This window comes from Pinus tabuliformis, chromosome 8, assembly GCF_031772625.1.
Source record: "Pinus tabuliformis cultivar Carrire ecotype Pingquan chromosome 8, CPIR1, whole genome shotgun sequence".
In the NCBI taxonomy this organism is placed as follows: domain Eukaryota; kingdom Viridiplantae; phylum Streptophyta; class Pinopsida; order Pinales; family Pinaceae; genus Pinus; species Pinus tabuliformis.
In genome coordinates this window covers 1,559,237,181-1,559,258,952 of record NC_142294.1, presented here as the reverse complement: position 1 = coordinate 1,559,258,952, position 21,772 = coordinate 1,559,237,181, and the positions used below count along the sequence as shown (strand labels likewise).

Here is a 21,772-nt window from a genome sequence, read left to right as displayed (position 1 = left end):
ATAGCATAAATATTTTTTTAATATAAAATTTAATTTTTTTTATATGTTTGACTTTTTTTATAAATAAATTTTATTTCAAAAATTTATTAAAATTATATATTTACTAAATTAATTTAAAAACAAAAACTATTTAAAAATTATATAAAAGCAATGAAATTTTATTATATTAAAATATTAAAAAAAAATTAATAATTTAAAATTTCTCATCTTTAAAATTTTTAATTATACACTTACTAAAATATTATATAAAAATAATAAAATTCTATTATATTAAAATATTAAAAAAATTAATAATTTGAAATTCCCCATCTTTAAAATTTTTAATTATACACTTGCTAAAATATTTTATAAAAATAATAAAATTCTATTATATTAAAATATTAAAAAAACTTAATAATTGGAAATTCTGAAAATTCTTAATCATATTCTAAGTGCTTATCATTTTAAAAATCATTTTAAAATTTAAACTTTATTGTGTATATTTTTCAAATATAAAAAAATAAAATCTAAAGCATTTTAGGCTTCAATATGTTTTTATAAAATGTGTTTTATTTAAAAATTAATTTATTTTCGTTTTGCAAATATAAAAGTCTATAATTAAAAGCTATATATATCTATCAATAAAGTTTTTTTTTTTAACTTTATATTCTATACATTTATAAATAACATCTTTAACTTACATAAATCAATATACTTCTAGGCATTTACAACCCTCATCAAAGCATCTACATACAAATAACCATTAACCAACTAAATAATAATATTGCTATAAAGTAACCCTTCATTGCTTGTCATTTATACCTATTTTTATAAATAAGGAGAAACAAATTAGAGAGTGGGTATGCAAAATACTAAGGAAACTTTTTATTTTATATGCAATTTCTCACAAGTGGGAGTCATATTTGTTGATAGTCATTGAGAGTTGAATATTCTATAAATTCAAGTATTTTCAATTTTTTTTATAAAAATATTGATGACAATAAATTTAATTAAATTTTTATTTTTATTTAATTAAACTACATTTTTATATAAATATGTAGAGAAACAAATTCATAAAATATTATATATAATTTATTATTTATTATTTATTCATAAAATATTTAATAAAAATAGATTGTATAATAAAAAAATTATATTTAATTTCTCAATATATTTTTCATTTTGTAAGTTTAATCTAATTAATTTTCAAAACTAAATTAATCATATTAATTTCATATATATATATATATATATATATATATATGGGGTTAAAAATTGTGTTTATGTTGCACCTAGGGTTTCTTTTGTTGTCATGCTATTTTAGTCTAGTGAAGTTGTGAGTTGTGTTTGTAAATTATTAATTTCTTCATCCCAATTTCATGAATGGATCTTTGAGCAATTTTGTCAACATCAAACTCCCATATATTATTGTGTGTTTACTTATGCCTTTCATTTCTCTAGGCTTGCACTTCATATTTGTTGAGTTTTTTTTGTTGGTGTGTTGTTAAACAATCTCAATGGTTGGGCCTTCCACATCAAATGTGGAAGCCCTTGGTTCAACAAGTGAGAAGAAATGCAAAATTGTCAAAAGGGCGAGTTCCAACTCCACTCTAGATATGAAACACTCTATGGAAAAATCGAACATCAAAAATTCGATGCAGAAAGGATTAATTAATGATTTCACTAGCCTTTGGTCTAGCCCCAATATTGTTCAAGAATGGACCCCTAAGAATTGCATCAATCAAAACTTTATTTCTATTATTACTGCAAAAAAAAAGCATTTTTATATATTTTTTTATCTATAAAATGCAGTGGATATTCCATTGAATAGTTTGTCTCAACATATTTGATAAAATATATTAAAATTCGAAAATGTATATTATGAGGTTTTATTTTTCTTAGATTTCTAAATTTATTAATTTAATAAATCTAGAACAACGAAAAATATGGAAAATAGAGGACAGTGAAAAGTAAACATCAACAAACCACAATGAACATAAGATATTCTTTGGGAAATCCTTTTAGGAGAAAAATTAGTTGGAAGGTGAGGTTGCTTTGCTCTCTCTTCCTCTGAATGGAAGTGGTGCAAATACAAAGTAGTGAGACCTATGGCCCATGGGCTACTACAAAACAAAACCCTATGTTATGCTCTCTCTTTCTCTATCCACTCTTAGCAACTCTTTTCAACTATGGAGCATAATGCACTTGAATAGAATGGAACCATGTTACCTCCTAGTGGCATGGTTATAACATAGCTTGGTAGCCAACTAGTGGTTAAGTTTTACTCCTTTGAACTCCTAAGTAAAGTTACAATATCAACCCTTCTAGAGTCCTCTTCATCATGTTCACGTGTCTAGTGCATTTTCTATGAATAATAGGGCCCGGTGTGGCATCCTCTCGAATTATGGTGGTTCATCATGATAGGTGAACTTTGGGAGGCATAACTCTTGCATGCAAACTCTAATTAACGACTTTTGTAGATAGTTGGAAAGTTCTATGTTGTATAATAACACTAGTGGATGGAGTGCTTAAGGGGAAAAGTTTTACTCCCCAAAAAACATCATTAAAGGCCTCACACTGGCCCTAGAAGGTTCAAGGCCCCAATTCTCCAAATTGGGCCTTACCACTAAAATGCTCATGTAAGTTGATTTCTCTAATTTTCCACTTTATAAGCATTGAGATGGATAAAAATAAATGTAACGATCCAATCCATGTCGATTTTTATTTGAAAATTTAGAATAAAGAACTTGATCTTTACAACTCGTTCCTATTCTATGGGTTGCAGGGGAATAGGGGAATGTATTTATTTTGTTGGACTTTGGACTTTAACCCAGATATAGAAATCATGTTTGCTCCTATTTGGATCAAACTCCCACACCTCCATATTATCTTTGGGACCTTGATTCCTTCAAATTATTGGAGACAAGTTGGGGTGTTACATAATTTACATTGAACCTAAGGGAAATTTTTTAACATGTGCTAGAATTTGTGTGGAAATGGACTTTCAACTGAGAGTGTCTGAGGAAATTTAACCGAATTTGGAGGACCAGAGCTATCAACAGGCCCTAATCATAAGCAAGTCATTTTTTAAATGTAACATGAGTGTGGACATTGTATAAAATGTTACTTAAAATCCCAAGAAATTCAACCATCTTCGAAGCAGAGTTCAAAGAAAATTTCACCCTCTCAAAATAATATTGAGCAAGGTGCACTCAAACAAGTAAGAACAAAGCATAAGTGACAATAGCCTTGGCGAGACTCAACTTGATAACCAATCTCATCTACACTTATCCAATCCCTCCAATAATATATTTGGAGCTCTGACAATGAAGAAGAGGTTGAGAAAGATCATTAAAAGAATAACTTAGAGCCTAGCTCAGGGTGTCTTTCAAAGGAACAAAAGATTTAAAAACATGGAGCTTCTAATGATACCCATATTGAGCAGTGTGCACCTTCTTAGGTGAAGGGATCTATTCCATAAATAGAGAGTATGGCTCCACTTGTGAAGGATAATATAGTTATCAACTTAATGAGAATTTTTATCTCAAAATGAGAACACTAAGTCAACAAATCTAGATTGCAAAATAAAAATTGACTCTAAAATTGGCACTTGAAATTTATTTACTATTTTTTTTATAAATATATTGAAAAAATAAGTTAATAAAAAAGAAAAAAAATGATCTGATATTTCTTGATTCATCACATTGTATTTTCTGGTTGACGTTTCGAGCTAGCAATTGTGGCTCATCATCAAGACAAAGATAAGAAATATGATCAAGTTTAGAAAGATAAATAGGAGAGAGATGCAAGTTCAGAGAGTGGAAAATACACGTTAGGTTAGATACATGTTAGAGGTAAATTAAATTCATTAATAAAATTGTAAGAACATGATTCAAAGGATCATATTTATTAAAATAAATAAAAAATTAACATGTGTGTGTGTGTGTGTGTATATATATATGGATTATATCAACAAATTGTAATCAAAAGTATATATATATATATATATATATATATAAAATAAAAGTGTGTAAAAATACATTAGTAATAATATCGTTAATATAAGGAAATCGAGAAACAAAAGAGATTCAAATGGCCAAAAGTATATAATAATCAATAGAAGGATATATATATATATATATATATATATATATATATATATATATATATATATAATCAATTTTTACATTATAAAAGAAAGAAATAAAGATATTAAGTTCAGAAAGAAATTAGTAACACTAGGGAATTATTATTACAATAATGAGGGTTACAAAAATAATAGGGAAGATATATATATATATCCAAGGAAAAAGGCGCAATTTTCATTAATATGTTAAGAAAATTACATGTTGTATAATGTTGCATGTATGAGATGCATTCACTGAAGAGTAGTTTAGAAGAGTTAGGGAAAAATTATATACAAATTTACATCATAGTAGTCCATGTAGTTATATCCACCATAATAAACAAAAATACTGAGTCACTGTCCCAATAGTAATAACATAAACTGTAGCAAAAAAACATAGAACCAAAAAACCGAAAAAAAGGAATGATCTGTGAGATCACTCCAAGAGATGCCCACTAATCTCAATGAACGGATGGTGGAAAAAAGAGTAGAAATGCCCTCCCTGTATTCCTGAATTTTCCATTGTCCCATGTTCAGTTGCGCGGCCGCTTTGGAAAGACGATCAATGATCTCATTCCTTTCCTTGTATATATGTGAGCATACAATAAAATCAAATTGTGATTTTAATGTAAAGATATCATCCAACATGTCTCTGAGTGTGTGCAAGTGACAGTGATATACATCGTTTATCCAATTTATAACAAGCTGTGAATCCCCGTATATCTGAATCTTTTGGCAATTTAGTTCTCTCACAAATAGGAGAAGGTGTTTGAGATTGTTTAGTTCTACATAATTATTGGTGCCCCTGCCTAGGTCGACTTGGATTTTGTAGGACACAAGATTGTTGATGTGTAATATAGCCCCTCCCCACAGCCCTCGGGTTGGGCCGAGCCATCAAAATATCCAATATATATATATATATATATATATTTGAAATCTAAGAAAATATTTGACCAAGCTAAAAAGAAGGGGGTTAGAAGAAAAATAAAGTAAGAAGAATCAGGGAGAAGATTTTAATGATCAACATAAATATGTTAGAAATTAAATAACAAAGCAATGGAACACATAAAATGTTGCAGAAACACCAACACTAAAAAAATCATAAAACAAGAGAGACCCATATATATGTGGTTCACCCAATTTGGGCTACATCCCCAGAGAAACAACCAATCATTCCTTTTTATATTATCTAGCAAACTGAAGGGATACAACCTATAGAAAATTCCTTGTAACTTCCTCTTATCTCTCACACAGTTTCCTATGTTTTTCTGTCATGGAATAATACACAAGCGCAATACAATACCATCATATAAATTAAGACTTGTATTCTAAGGAAAAAACCCTAAATTAACATAACTTCTACTGTTAAATCTTCTTCTTGCAAAACAATTGAGATTGACTACGAAATTACAATATTTACAAGGTAAATTTTCTCTAATTTTTTCTTCAAGGGCACTACCCTTGAACCCCTGCCAAGCCCCCTCTCCCCCTAGTGACATTAGTGGATGGGGGGGGTAAGCCCCCCCACACCCCCCGTAAGGGATTGACATCCAAATGCAGCTGAAACAATACCTTTGAATCAAGAAAATAATCAGGCTCCACACCCAACAAAAGAGAGAATGAAGGGGAAGATAAAAATGAAGAAGACAAAATTTCAAATGAGACAAGAAAATGAAAGTAGAAGGGAAAATGGAAAGGATTTGCTTCAACATGAAGCAAAAACGGGAACTCTGGCCAAAAAACCCTGAAAAACATAAAAAACAGTGCTAAAAATGAAAAATGTGTATACTAGAACGATGGTTTTCTTTTTAGGGTCAATTTTGAACATGTTTTAAAAATGGTAGTGAAAACGAATTTTTTGTGCAAAAATTGTGCAAAAACCACCCTGAAAATGAAAAGTGTTGATACTGAGACGATGGTTTTTTTTAGGGTCAATTTTCAACATTTTTTAAAAATTCCAGTAAAACCGAATTTTTATGTGGAAAAAAATAGTCGTTTTTGAGGAAAAAAACACACTAATGCTTTTGGTAGAATAACATTTTTCTTTCCTAAGTATAATTTCAACATGTTTTAGTAATGATGATAAAGATAAAATAATGGGATCTGAAACACATTAAAATTCTATTAGTTTTCATTGATGTTGTTAAACATATAATAACATCACACTAAAGATTGCTAAAATTCTAATTGTTTCAACCATAACATTAAAGATACAAAAAAATTAGGAAAATTTTCAACCATAAAATTAAAAAACCATGACATTATGAACAAATTACATGACTAAATTAATCAAAATGTCATTATTTGTAGATTGAATGAAACATACATTATATCTTTAATTTATTGTTGCATTGTAGATATTCTAAACAATAAAAATCATCATAATTAAAACATATAATCCAATAACATAAAAATGACTCATAACTTCTGATTTAACACCATATGGAAATCAAAATTTTTATTTCAAGATACAAAGCAAACATCAGTTATATAAATTGTCTTAGACAATTATTCAAAATCACTCATATTTTCTTGCATACCATCAGAATTCACATCTTCAGATGAATGACTCGATGCAGATGAAGATGTTCCATATTTTTCTCTTTCATCAGCTAGTGCCCCATTTGAGTCCACATGCATGCCCACCATTTCAAGTTTCAAAATTCTTCTGGATCTATGACTCGTTTCAGCACACTCCTATCTCAACAATGTTCCTTCTGGTAACAACATTTTCAGAATCTTTGTCGTCTTGAAGCAAATAGTTCCTCTCTTTGTTAAATTGAAGTCATAAAAAAGTACGTCAACATCCTCCAACTTTAAGAGGTTTGTGCGATGACGATTTATATTTGTACCATTTCTTTTTCTCTTTACGCCAATTTTTTTATCAGCTACCATCTATGGCTTATATTTTTGGCATACCAATGTACTTCAACACCTGTAACATCTTCATTTTCTGTAAAGACCTTTATAACTTTTGCAATCCATAATGGATAGCCATTAGGATCTCCATCTACTAGCACTGCGATCATGCAACCCTCCTTAATATCCAGTATTGAATCCCTGTAAAGGTCTTCCATGGCTTCACATTGTGCATGATATCTTTTAGAACCAATATACATCTATCTTTCCTCTGTCTATGAAGAATTAATAATACCTTGAGATTGTTGTTGTTCAACAATGTTTCTTTCCTCATGTTCATTTGGCACATTTTGTGGCCAAATAAATGGATTTTTCAAAGGTATATCTTCATTTGTTTTTCTTGAAATGATATCACTTTGATTATTGAAAAATGACGCCCACCAAACTGAATCAACAATGTCAAAGTACTCGTATGTATATCTAATACATTTTTTAGTTTCTTCTAGGCAATCAGAATAATTTATATCTCTATTATGTCTGCATGCATTATGAACTTCACCAACTGATTTAATAACAATATATTTGATGCAAATATTGAATGATCCAGAATGAACTTCAAAAATTCCAAACCTGATGACGGTGCCCATTCTGCAGTAGTTGAATACTTCTTTCCCCATATTAGTGTTTTCCCATCAATTTTTTTGATGCAAAATTGATGTTGGAAGCTAATGTCATTAAGTTGGTCAACGCATTTCTCCTCACCATGCGATCCCAAAATAAACCTTCGCATGTCAACAATTTCTTCCAACACAACAAACGTAGGCTCTAACATATATGATTTATTAGTACATGCAATTAATGATGGAAAGCTCCCAACTTCCTTCCTCCTTAATGTGACTGAAAAACGACTGAATATCTAATCAATATGGTCATGAGTGTGCCCAACAAGAAGGAAACCAACCTTTACCTTTTGAAAAATTCTCAATTTAGCAAGCATTTTTAGATATCCAAAAACAATCTGATTTTTGTTTTCACGGTAAGTATTGTTCAATTGTAGATACAAAACTTCAAGAAGATTACCATACCAATGAGAAAGAACATCATCAATTATGGTTATTGTCAAATTTGCATCTTTATGAATATTTGGAGCTGTGAAGTACACCCTTGGCAACATTTTTCCATTGAAGGTCATACAACTGACCAAGTGATATTGAATAAAATTTTCCTCCTGTAAATTTTTGGGTGTGCGAAAAAAATGTGGTAAAAGTGTTTCTTCTGGTCCATATTGAGAAATATCTCTTCCTTTTCTCTAATGCAAACTTGAAATCCATATGTTTCAAGCAATCATTTTGACAACATTCACCTGAAATGAGAGTGTCGATAGAACTTCTTCTCGTCAGATATTCTTCTCTACCCCTTGTATAACTAGAACATCTTGGATTGATATGAAAAGGTCTACTCCTACTCCTCGATACAATATTTCCTTGCAACATCTCCATCATTAGATCATCATTTGTATAAGCATTTTCATCATCATTTTGAAGAATGTTATCCTCACTATGATGAGTTGTGCTTTTGAAATACTGACTTGGAGGACATTCTTCATCTTCCCTTTCTTCAGTGCTACTGTCATAGTCGTTAAAATTAGGACTAAATGGAAAATTTGACTCGACGTTTATTGGATATTCTTCCTCATGTGTATTGTCAATGTTGCTCTCATTGTCCATAGGATTAGGACTACGTCGAAAATGTGACTGTTTACTTATTGAAAATTTTACATCCTGCCCTTTGTCACTGCTACTCTCATAATCGTACTAAGTGCTTCATCCTATCCTTCGTCACTACTGCTCTCATAGTCCTTAGGATTAGGACTAAGTGGAAACTACGACTCTTTATTTATTTGAAAATCTTCATCATGTTCTTCATCACTGCTACTCTCATAGTCCATAGGATTAGGACTAAGTGGACACTGTGACACTCTATTCATTTGAAATTCTTCATCATGTTCTTCATCATTGCTGCTTTCATAGTCCATAGGATTAGGACTAAGTGGACACCGTGACACTTCATTCTTTTGAAATTCTTCATCATGTTCTTCATCACTACTACTTTCATAGTCCATAGGATTAGGACTAAGTGGACACTATGACACTCTATTCAGTTGAAATTCTTCATCATGCTCTTCATCAATGTTGCTCTCATAGTCCATAGGATTAGGACTAAGTGGACACCATGACACTCCATTATTTTTAAATTCTTCATCATTCTCTTCATCGTTGCTACTCTCATATTCCATAGGATTAGGACTAAGTGGACACTGTGACACTCCATTCTTTTGAAATTCATCATCATGCTCTTCATCACTGTTGCTCTCATAGTCCATAGGATTAGGACTAAGTGGACACCGTGACACTCCATTCTTTTGAAATTCGTCATCATGCTCTTCATCACTGCTACTCTCATAGTCCATAGGATTAGGACTAAGTGGACACCGTGACACTCCATTCTTTTGAAATTCTTCATCATGCTCTTCATCATTGTTGCTCTCATAATCCATGGGATTAAGAATAAGTGGAAACCGTGACCCTTTATTTATTTGAAATTCTTCATCTTGTCTTTCATCAATGTTGCTCTCATAGTCCTTAGGATTAGGGCCAAGTGGAAGAATTAAATCTCTATTCATAGTGGAAGAATTTCCGTTATATTCATCAATATGAATAGAGTTGTTCCGCGATGAAGATGTTGATGCTTCAAAAAGCAAAACTTCACTATCAGAAGAATCCATGCCTTTCAAATAGAAGAGGTTGAATGATACAAATGAAGAATCTCCTAATGATAATATATAGCTTAAAGAATGAAAATTTTCCTCACAAAAATTTCGCCAAAAGTTTTCCCTCCAAAAATTTTGTTTCATGTATTTCCCTCCATTATTTTGTTCTACAATTTATTGAAAGATTTTAACTAATTTTTTTTATGAAATAAACCTTTTAAATTAAAATTGTAAACTAAATCTTTTACCTAAATTAATTTATTACTTAAACTATATAATATTGACTAGACAATCGATTTTATTTTTATTTTTATTATACCTTCTAAAACAAATTAATCTCACATTCACCGTGTTGTAAAACAATTCTGTAATGTTCGCTTTATCATAATTTCCTATATCACCATAACAAAATTTACATGTTAAAATTTATAAAAACAAATTAATCCCACATTAACCGTACGGTAAAACAATTCTGTAATTTCCCCTATATAATAAATTTCATTATCACTATTCCTCACATCACATCAAGGTTTTCCGAGGTTCGTTAAAAAACTTGGAGTGAATTTGTGGAGTAGCTACATTGCTATCAACAACATATTCAACGGAGGATTATCCCATTTGAAAGGTTAGTTAATTTTTCTGTTGTGCAAGTTTTAAAATTAAATACGTTTATTGAAATTTTTTTTAAGAAATTAAAATTTTTTGTGGGACAAATTTACTCACTACGTCCCGCAATGGGCGTGGCGGGCCCGATCATGCTCCCGATGGCCCAACTAGCTTGTGGGTGAGGGCAGGGGGGGGCCAGATGCCCAGCAACCCGCGCCACCCCGATAGCGCAACGGTCGGCCGAGGCGGCAAGTTGTTGGGCCGTCGAGGTGGGGCAAGTGGGTTGGCGCCCAGCCCCCCGCCTCACCTCGGCGACCCAACAGCCGATTAGGGCAGTAGACCGTTGGGCCTCTGGGCTTAGGTGGGGAGTTGGGCAGGGCTGGGGATGGGTAGGGGGGCGGTTGTTGGGCCGCCAGGTTGGGGTAGGGGCTGGGTTGAGTGGCCAACCGATTTTCGGGGTGGGGCGGCAAGGCGCTGTATTTTTTAAATTTCTTATTTTTTTTTTAATTGTTATGTTTTACAAAAATAATTATCATTTATCATTTTGTTTGTTAATTTAAGCTATAATTTTTTTGTAATTTACTAATTTATATATCTCTCTTTTTTTCAAGAAAATGGCATCAAAGAAGATTTTTGTGAATCTTTTTGGGCCAAATACTATTAAAGGTGGATCTTCAAAAACACTGTTGAATGAACCAAACCTAAGCTGATAGCTACAAATCTTTCAAGTGCCTCAAACGATAAGAAGATTTCATACAGGAAGAAATCAAAAGAAGTGAAACTTCCAAAAAAAAAATTGGTATGTGAAAGAAAGAGAAAGCCAAGATGTGTAGATATATCTATATGTTGATATACCTAATGATAATGGAATTTATGAGGTGCTGGGAAAGGTCATAGACAGGTGTTCGGTACCAGACAATGAAGTTGTTTACATACTTACAAAACCGCCCAAGTCACATGAAAGGATTAAATATCAATTATTATATTCAGTGTATGACATGAGAGAGGTATCTACAAAGTTGTGTAAACAAATTGTAAATGATATGACACAAAATATCATAAGTATTGTTATTTATATTTGTGTTTTGCATTCTTGTAAATGTCTCATTATATTTTTATAACTTTGTTTTTATTGACATATGATATTTTGTTTGGCATAATTTTGTTGAAAGTGTTTCAATTATGTTGGGAGGCATTCATTTCATAGAGCATGATATTATGAAAGTTGTCAGCAGTTTCTAATCAGTGTCAGAAGAAGATAGGCAAACAAGCAAAAGGTAGTAATTCATGATGCTACAAAACTACATCCAAGGGATTAGAAAAAATGCCTCTAGTGGATAAATCTAGCAAAGGTAGACTAATTACTTTTGAAGATGAGGAAGTTGAAACTGACACTGAAGAATATGTTGTCATTACCGAGGATGACATTGGAACTGATGTTAGAAAGGAGAAGAGCCATAAAATACCAAAAGTAACAATGCCCAAGAATAAATCTGTTCTAGTTAATGATGAGAATGTTATGATGAAGAAAAGTAAAGTTGACATTCTCAAGTAGTTATTACCAACAGTGAAGATGCTAGTGAAACTTCAAAAGAAAGGAGAGAAATCATTACACCAAGAGTTGATTTAAAGGGGCATTATTAAAACAAAACAAAATGCCATTTGACAAAACTTGACAAAGAAAAACTTAATTGAGGGTCGTCATACATTTCAGCTTAATGTGAGACAAATCTATAAGGCAAGTGTAGGACAATGTAAATATCAAATCATAAAGCCACACCACCTGCATGTTCACAACTTGAAGACATTGATGAGGTACAATCCATATGTTCATGTGGTTAATTATGTGCTTCTTGTTGATCCAGTTTAAGTTCCCAACAAAGAAGCATTTGATAAGTCAAAATGTTTTGAATACAATTATTATGTGCTTGGGGGGAACCATTTTGTAGAAGCTCAAAGACAATTGATGGAGGAATATCCCAATAACCCACGTTTTGAAACAATGAAATGTATCATTTATGTTGGTTTATCAGATACAGAAGCAAAGTTAGTGGCATGGGATCATAATTCAAATAATGAATATAGGATGTCTATGACTTCTATCCAAAGGGTTAGATTTATTCAGAGTGAATTTGAAGAAAAATGTGGCGGGGATAAGATAAATCCTACTGTAGATTTCCGAAATAAATGTTGTATGGAAATAGGCTATCAAATTAAGGAGAAAATCAGTTCAAAAGGCGACAAAGTAAATATTGATTTATTCAGAGGTATTGACAACATTTTCTAGTTGGAATTTAGAACTGGAGAGATATGGAAATTGATTAATGATATTTTAAGCATGTGGGAGAACATTGGCATTAAAAACCAGAAGGTCAAAATGTCTAAACCATTGATATGTAGCGACAGTAAATCAAGTTCTGAAATGAAGCAACTTCTAGAAGATATGACTATCACACCTTGGAGAGCATTGCAAGGAGTGAAGGATCAAAAACTTGTCAAAGAAATATTATTTCGTGTGAGGTCGGGGGAATTATCATTGGAAGAAATGTCTGAGGAATTTCAAAAGTAAGTTTGTTGAATTATTTTTATTTATTTCTAGATTATAATTTTCTTTTAAATATAACATATTGTTCTTGGTAGTATTTGTTATACATATCATTATATTAACTTTTTTTACTTTATCTATGTAATCACAAATTTTACATGAAAATACAAGAACAAATGGTTAAATTGTTGAATGAAGATAGTTGGGATGATGTTGTGCGCAACTATCCAGATTCACATTCCACATCAACATTAATTTTATTTATTTATTTATTTATTTATTTATCTCGCATTTAAAAAGGTATGTTGATTTATATATTCATTTGTATACTATTTTTATTTTATAAATTACACCTATATATGTTTATTTTAGTAAAGATGAGGAAGGATGAAAATGGAGCACCAGATAGTTTCAGAACCTTTATCGAACAAATTAAGATCAAAAGACTGAAGACATTGTTAAACTCCTACCTAAAAGGGATTATGCCCTAGTCATTGCAAATATTCCCTATGGTTTCAATATTCCAAACATTGACTATGATAGTGACCCTTATACTTATCAAGCTCTTAGTAAAGTTGTTGTGGGATTTATAGAAGTCACATCATCAAAATTATGGAGATTTGTGACATTTCATTCAAACACACAATTGGCAATGTTATTGTCAAGCTTCAAGGGTGTTGAAAATGGAAACAAGAAATGATAAAAGTAGAAGTGCTAAAAATAGCACTGCTATAAATAGCAGTTCGGGTACCAGTGTTGGACATAGCAACTAGGAATGAAAAATGGAAGTGCTAAAATATCATTGCTATAAATAGCATTTCAGGATGGATTCGAATTTGATCTTTTTTTTTTTCCGAGGAAAAAAACGAACCTTTTTATAAGAAATAAAAAAGTTACAAGCACATGAGTTAACATTCCAGCAGCTACTGTGATCATGAGACCACCATCATTCCTCAAGGAGAGAGACATACTCCCCTTTGAATCACCAAAGTCCAAGCATAAAATAGACCATAAGTAGTTTTTCCGCTTACTTTCAGCACTTTAACATGACCAAAAAATAACATGGGCCTCCTTTTACAGCAGGAAAACAACCCACGGATCTGTTTTCAATAGACAAGTTTTCTGAAGCAAAACCGGTGAAACAAGAAAATAGTAACCAGCAAAGTTTTCTTTGACCGAAACAGAAAAGAAGAGCTGTAGAAAGACTGTCTATATATCCTGTAAAAGCAAAATTAAGTGTGGGGAGGGAGATCCGACACACGGATCTGTTCGTTCATCTGTTCAGTTATCCTCCACGAGTCCACAGCGAGCTGCAAACCCTCTTTAGAAAGCCTATCTGCCTCTTCGTTCCTGTCCCTGTAGATATGTTCAATGGAGAAAATATTAAAATGTAATTTTAAGTTTTGAATCTCTTCCAGAAGCGGTCTCAACATATAATTTTGACATCTGTATTTCCCAATGACCCAGTTAATTACATTCAGAGAATCACCAAAGATCTGAATAGTGAAGATATTTCTGTTTATGAGCCAGCAAAGAAGAAGTTTAAGGGCAAGAAGTTCAGCAAAATTGTTGGTGCCGGGACCCAATCCCACAGCGGCTTTGAGAGAGTGAGAGGGGTTTATATGAATGGCGATTCCAGCACCCGCAATATTGTTTTGTGCTGCCCCGTCAAAATAGGCCCACGGAATTCCTTCCCTAATCCGTTCTTCCTTTTTAGGGACTGAGTTTCGTGGTTCTTCAGACTCCGGGATACTAGAAAGAATGGCTGAACTTTGTATTGCAATCACCTCCGCTGGAGTGAGATGATCTCTGAAAATGCTTCTGTTTCTAGCTATCCAGATACCCCAACAGAGGATGGGGGGAAGATTCCTAAGGTTCCTTTCTGAGTAATGGTTCCACCAATATTCCCAAGCAGCGAGAAAAGAATCCCCTTCCCAGCGAACATTTCTCCCCAAAAGCTTTTGCATTTCTTCCCAAACTTTCCTTGCAAAAGGACAAGCAATGAACAAGTGGTAAATGGATTCAGAGTCTAAGAAGCATAGGGGGCACCTACCTGGGCCCTGTTTGAATCTGGATTGAAGGATGTCCCAGGTAGGGATTTTCTTTCTTAAAACACACCAGAAAAATAATCTTGCTTTCTTGGGGCACTTCAATTTTAGTAGAGGTTTTGCCCACCATTCTGGATTAACCCACCCTTTCTTCTTCATCAAGAAAGCATACCCCACCTTTGGGGAGTAGGCTCCATTTTCAGCATGAGCCCACACCAATTGATCCGGTCTGTCCTGAATTCTGACATTTGATCTCTTTAGCTCCTGAAGAAAACTCCGCCACTCATTCCTCCACCTGGGGTCGATTCCTAACTCTTCTTCTGATTTCCATGCTTGGCCCCAAATGGTTGACTGACCCATATTAGCAATCTGATTTAAGCCAAGAATCCCCTTCGAATCCAGATGGGCATTCAGTTCAGGAGAAAGAGCGAAAGATTCGTTGCATCCCACCCAAGGGTCTCTTCCAATCCTTACATTTTCACCGTTTCCTACCTGCCAGGCCAGACCCTGTTCGATTACCTTGAATGCCTCTACTGTGGCTTTCCATATCACAGAGAAATTCCTTCCTTTCTTGTTTGTGTTCCTTATCCAATCTTCTAGGGGCATGGGATCTATATATTTCCTCTTTACTACTCTGGTCCATAGGTTCTCAGCAGTGATTAAACGCCATCCGGATTTTGCTGCTAAGGAGGAGCTGAAGTCAATGAGATTTTTAATGCCCCAGCCGCCCCAGTCTTTTGGCCTTGCAATTTTGTCCCATGACACCCAAGGAAGCACTGAGTCCTCCTTTGACCCTGACCAAAGGAATCTGCTGCATAGTTGTTTAATCTTGTGAAGAATGCCTTTTGGGATCCATGTCAGAGCTGCCCAGAACACAGGCATGGCCTGGAGGACTGAATTCACCAGAGTCAACCTGCCTGCTCGAGATAGCCACTTGAAACTCCAATGGGATATTCTTTGTTCAATTTTTGCCACCAGCCAGTTCCAGTCCTGCTTTCTGTACAATTGAGGTTTTAACCAAAAACCAAGATATTTGAAAGGATTCTCCATTTTACAGGCCTCAAAAGGTAAGTATGATAAAATCAGGAGTTCCTCCTGTCTGTTGAAACCCTCCAGAATAAGCTGGGATTTTCTAGAGTTTATTTGAAGGCCTGTTGCTTTCAAGAACAAGTCAAGAATACTTTTAAGCTCTCTAATTTCATTTAAGCTTCCATTTGTAAATAATAAAATATCATCTACAAATAGGAGATGGGTAATAAACAAATTTACAGCTACTTCCAAACCTTTTACCAAACCTGATCTTTTGGCATTTGATATCAATCTGCTGAGGCCTTCAGCAGCTAGAAGAAAAAGCAGAGGGGAAAGGGGACACCCTTGCCTCAATCCCCTTTGTCCTCTGAAGAATTGGGATGCAGCCCCGTTTATTAATACTGCAAAACTTGCATTTGAGATACATCCCATGATCCAGCTTATGAAATCCACCTTGAAACCCAGGTGGGTCAGCAACATCCTTAGATAATTCCAGCTGATTCTGTCGTAAGCTTTGGACAGGTCAATTTTTAGCACGGCCCCTTTTGCTTTTGAGACCCTGATGCTATGAATGGTCTCCTGAGCCACCCCTATAGCTTCATGGATTTGGCGACCGTCTAAAAAACCGAATTGTTCCGGAGAAATGCAGTTTGATAGGACCGGTTTCAGGCGAACTGCAATGGTTTTTGCAATGATTTTGTAAATGCAATTGCACAGTGAGATCGGCCTAAAATCCTCGAAAGTTTCCGGATCCTCCTTTTTAGGTATAAGAGCAATGAAGGTAGCATTGAAAGGGGGATAAACCTCGCCTTTTCTCCTTGATTCCTCCACCACTTCCGTTAACTCTTCCCCAATCAGCTTTCGAATTTGATCTTAACAGTTGTTTGATTAATAATTAATTAATTCATCTTGAGTTAATTAGTTGTAGAAAATCAAGCATGAAGTGTATGTGAACACATGCAACAATTTCTCCATTGATTGAGGAATTTATCCATCATTTAAAGAGATAAGGGTGAGTTGTAATTAGTTGGCTCAGTTAACTAAGTCAAGTCTAGCTAGATTAGTTCAAATAGTTTGTTGAACTAATTATGAGTTCAGTTAGTTAATGAATACTTGCATGTAATTGTTGCACTTCAAATAACTGAATATTCTCTCATAAATAACTCATGCATGTCAGTTCAGTGATAGACCCATTTGAGATCAGATGGTGGGATAATGTACTATCAGTTGCTAGAATATTCCTTGGTGAATATCTCTTGCATGCAGAAGGAATTCTTTCCTTGAGGATTGCGCAGTCACTTCTTCCTATTTAGTGAGCGTGATGAGGCCAATTCACAAATGTGGCTTCACTGGACCCCAAGAGAAACTGCACAAGGAAATAGGAGGCTTGGAGGGATGAGGAAAGGCATATATGTTGCATGGATAGCCAGTGAGCTGCATTGTTTGATTGTGCTGAGAGCTGGATAGTTTTCTGAGCTAAAGATTTGTGTAATCAGACATGTTTTCCACTTGTATAATATACAAAGATTGGGGTTTTAGGCTGTCTTTCCCCACAATTATTTTTCTGTTTTCATGTGATTTCTTTCTCTTCATATGTTATATGTGTTCTTATTGATCTTGCTCATATTCGATTAAGCTTCAGCATAATTTATTGTAGAAGTAGATCAAGTATTTTGCTTGAGTATATTGCATTATCAAGTGATCTACAGTGGGAATTTCTACATGGTATTAGAGCTAAGGTGATCAAGGAGAGAAAAATATACAAGAAGGGATAAGTTTGAATTTTATGGTTCCTGAATATAGAAATCGAGTTCTTATCACATCTCAATTTCACCAATGGCATTCAACGGTTTAAGGCTTGAGTATGCCCTTGATGGTAGCTCGAATTATATAGCCTGGAGGGATTGCATGGAAACAGTATTAGAGGATAACGGTCTAAAGGACTTCATTTATCAAGAAGTCCCCAAGCCCGTAGTGGCTAATGCCACAGAATTGGGGGAATGGAAGAAATGTGTGGCTAAAGCAAGGAGAATCCTTCTGGAGAGAGTTCGAGACCACATAGTCTCGAGTCTCCGTGGGAAGGAGACACCATTTTCAATGTGGAAAACATTGAAACATCTATATCAGAACAGTAGCGATCAAAGGAAGCTGGTACTAAAAGACAAGCTTCATAAAATCATGTGTGAAAAGGGCGACACGATCTTTATGTATTTGAACAACCTCACCTCTTGCAGGGATGAGCTTGGAAGTATAGGGATCACGACTCAATGACGACATGGTGAGTCTAGCTCTCCTCGGTCTTCCTAAGAGCTGGCATAGCTACCAAGACTTGGTAAATGGAAGAGAAAAATTGCCAGATAGGGAACGACTTTGGTCGAATCTGATGCAGGAGGATATAAGAAGAAGCACCAGAGATGGTTCTTCATCCAAGGAGGATGAAGAAAACTGCGCCTTAGCGAGTAAGGCGAAGAAGGGGAAGGAGAAGGATTCTCATTCCAAATCTAGTTCTTCACATGGTGGGAAGAAGTTTGACAAAGCGAAAGTGCGATGCTTTCGTTGTCTTGAAATGGGCCATTTTGCTACAAATTGTCCACTGAGGAAATCCAAGAAGAGATCTGAGGAAAGATCAGAAGGTGAGGAACTGGCCTCACAGTTTGAGTTGGATTTCACCCTCTTCGCATGCATGGTTTCAACCATGGTGGGAAGTGGTTGTTTTCTTGACAGTGGAGCTTCTTTCCACATGACCGACGACAAGATTTTGTTCAGTACCTTGGAGGAGAAAGATCTCCAGATACTCATAGTGATGGGTAATGATGAAAAGTATAGTGTCTCAGGTGTAGGCACGGTTATTTTTCAGAGTGAGCATGGAGCTCACATTACCTTGACCGATGTCAATTATATACCAGGACTGAAGAGAAATTTGGTGTCGATCGCCATACTGGAAGACAAGGGCTATGATGTAGTCTTCAGTAAGGGAAAGGTTTTCCTTCAACACATCACCATGAGACAGGTGAAGCATATTGGTTCACGGGTCAAGAACCTGTATGCTCTTGAGGTTCAAGATGCATGAAAAACCTTGAGGAGTAAGGCAACTGATGGAGACCTGGTGGTTGAGAGGGAGAATACATTATCTCTCAACATGCAGTTCCAGAAGAAGTCTGAGACGATTGTGGAGGAACCACGATTGGTGAAGCAACTTCAGGAGGTTGTGGAGCAGCCACAATTGGGGAAGGTAAGAGGAGATAGAGTGGAGGCATCCACTCATGTAGAGACTTCCAGTAGGGGTCGAGCCAGGTGGGCAGAGGGATCACATGCATCCATACCTCCAGGTAGGAGGTGGGGCGATGTGGAGTGACAGTCCCAAGAAGGCTGGAATAGGGCAGGATCATTGAGGTACCCAACCTCTTTGATTAGACCTTGCTACGGGAGCTTCGACGAGGAGTAGCAGGACTGGATGAGTGGGTAGAGACAGATGCGGATGGAGCGACAGAGAGAGCTACAGTGCAGGAGTCCCAATACTGTGTAGAGCTAGAAAGCTGCAGCAATGCGAGAGGCACAGGAGTGTTGCACCAGTGTAGGATGGCACAGAGAGGTGTGCAATGGTGCGAGATGCATGGAGTGTTGCAGTAGCTCAGAGGCCAGAGAGGGAGCACTTGCCAGCGGCAGATGAAGCTTTAGCATCAAAGTATGTTCTAGCCTGACAAAGAGGTCAGCTGGGAGTCTTTTTGTTTCTAGAGTTGTTGGAGCAATAACACTTGGGAGAAGTGTTGCATGCAAAACATTCCAAAGGTTCAGGATTGGGTTTGAGTTGAATGCCTTTCTTGTTGAGAGGGAGTGTTGAAAATGGCAACAATAAATGCTAAAAATAGAAGTGATAAAAATAGCATTGCTATAAATAGTAGTTCGGGTACCAGTGTTGGACATAGCAACAAGGAATGAAAAATGGAAGTGCTAAAAATAACATTGCTATAAATATCATTTCGGGATGGATTCTTATTTTAGTTAGTCCCTGAACTAAAATAGAGAAGTAAAATTTGAATTTGGTCTTAACAACTATTTGATTAATAATTAATTAATTCATCTTGAGTTAGTTAGTTGTAGAAAATCAAACATGAAGTCTATGTGAACACATGCAACAGTTTATCCATTAATTGAGGAATTTATCCATTTGTTAAAGAGATAAGGATGAGTTGTAATTTGAGTTGTAATTAGTTGGCTCAATTAATTGAGTCAAGTCTAGTTAGATTAGTTCAAATAGTTTGTTGAACTAATTATGATTTTAGTTAGTTAATGCATGCTTGCATGTAACTGTTGCACTTCAGATAACTAAATATTCTCTCATAAATAAATCATGCATGTCAGTTCAGTCATAGACCCAGTTGAGATCAGATGGTGGGACAATGTATTATCAGTTGCCAGAATATTCCTTAGTGAATATCTCTTACATGCAGAAGGAATTCTTTCCTTGAGGATTGCGCAATTACTTCTTCTTGTTTAGTGAGTGTGATGAGACCAATTCACACATGTGGCTTCACTAGACCCTAAGAGAAATTGCACAAGGAAATAGGAGGCTTGGAGGGCTGAGGAAAGACATATATGTTGCCTGGACAGTCTATGAGCTGCATTATCTGATTGTGCTGAGAGCGGGATAGTTTTCTGAGCTAAGGCTTTGTGTAATCAGACATATTTTTCACTTATATGATATACATAGATTGGGGTTTTAGGCTGAGGCTTTCCCCAGGATTATTTTTCTGCGTTCATGTGATTGCTTTCTCTTCATCTGTTATATGTGTTCTTATTAATCTTGCTCATATTCAATTAAGCTTCCACATAATTGTTTGTAGAAGTGGATCAAGTATTTTTCTTTAGTATATTGCATTATCAGGTGATCTACAGTGGGAATTTCTACAAAGAGGAAAACAAACTCAAGGATTCAACTTACATGGTAAGACGTTGAAAATGTATATTTGATTAATGTTAAAAAATTAATTTATGTACAAGTTAATTGAACTTTTACTATTTCATGATACAGGCAAAAGTCAAATCTTCTTAACCATGAAGATCAACCATTTATAAATGATTGTGAGTTCATCCATATTGATAGTTGGGAAAAAGATGATAGCTATATGTCAATGATTTTTAATCAGGTATATGGAAAGAGTCATAACCAAGTACTGGCTTATGATGTTGTTGTGAGAAAACTAATATATGAAGACAAAGAAGAAAAATGAGAGATACTTAAAATTTATCAAAAACCACAGTTATTGATTAACTATCTTATAGACATATGTTCAAATGAAGGAGATTGGGTTCTCGATTTATTTTCTGGCTCAGGTAAGTTTTAGTATATGGAATTGAATTTCAACATCTTCTTTCTTAATTTATATGTCATTGTAATAATTTACTTAATTATTTCTTTCATGTTTGATATTTAGGTACAACACAAGCATGTTGTCTTCAAAAAGGAAGAAATTACATTGCCATTGAAAAAGATCCAATATAGTGCAATTTTGTTCAGCAAAGAATTAATGCTCTTCAATTTCTTCCAGATGCAATGCAAGAAATTGGGTTGAAGAAAGGGGACTTTAGTGAATCACGTGTGACAAGAAAGGCAAAGAAACCTCAACCACTATTACATGGAATGATTGGAAAGGCATACATTGGTAGATTCATAGACATCAAAGATCCATTAGAAGAGGACAATGAGCAAAATGAAGCATAAAATATTGTGGAAGAAGACAATGATGAAACTATAGAGGATGAAGAGTTTGGATTACGTGATATTGTTGATTAAATTTAAGTTATTCGTG

General features: G+C 34.5%; 1 protein-coding gene across 1 annotated transcript in view; it reads left to right on the top strand.

Moving 5' to 3' along the window:
* The window catches only part of LOC149241914 (enhancer of mRNA-decapping protein 4-like), a 103,391-nt gene extending 81,841 nt beyond the window's left edge, over positions 1 to 21,550 (top strand). The window contains exon 4 of the mRNA XM_089374076.1: positions 21,398 to 21,550. Coding sequence (XP_089230202.1) covers positions 21,398 to 21,535 — 138 coding nt within the window. The 3' untranslated portion in view covers positions 21,536 to 21,550. The remainder of the gene's footprint in view (positions 1 to 21,397) is intronic.
* Positions 21,551 to 21,772: the final 222 nt, after the last annotated feature.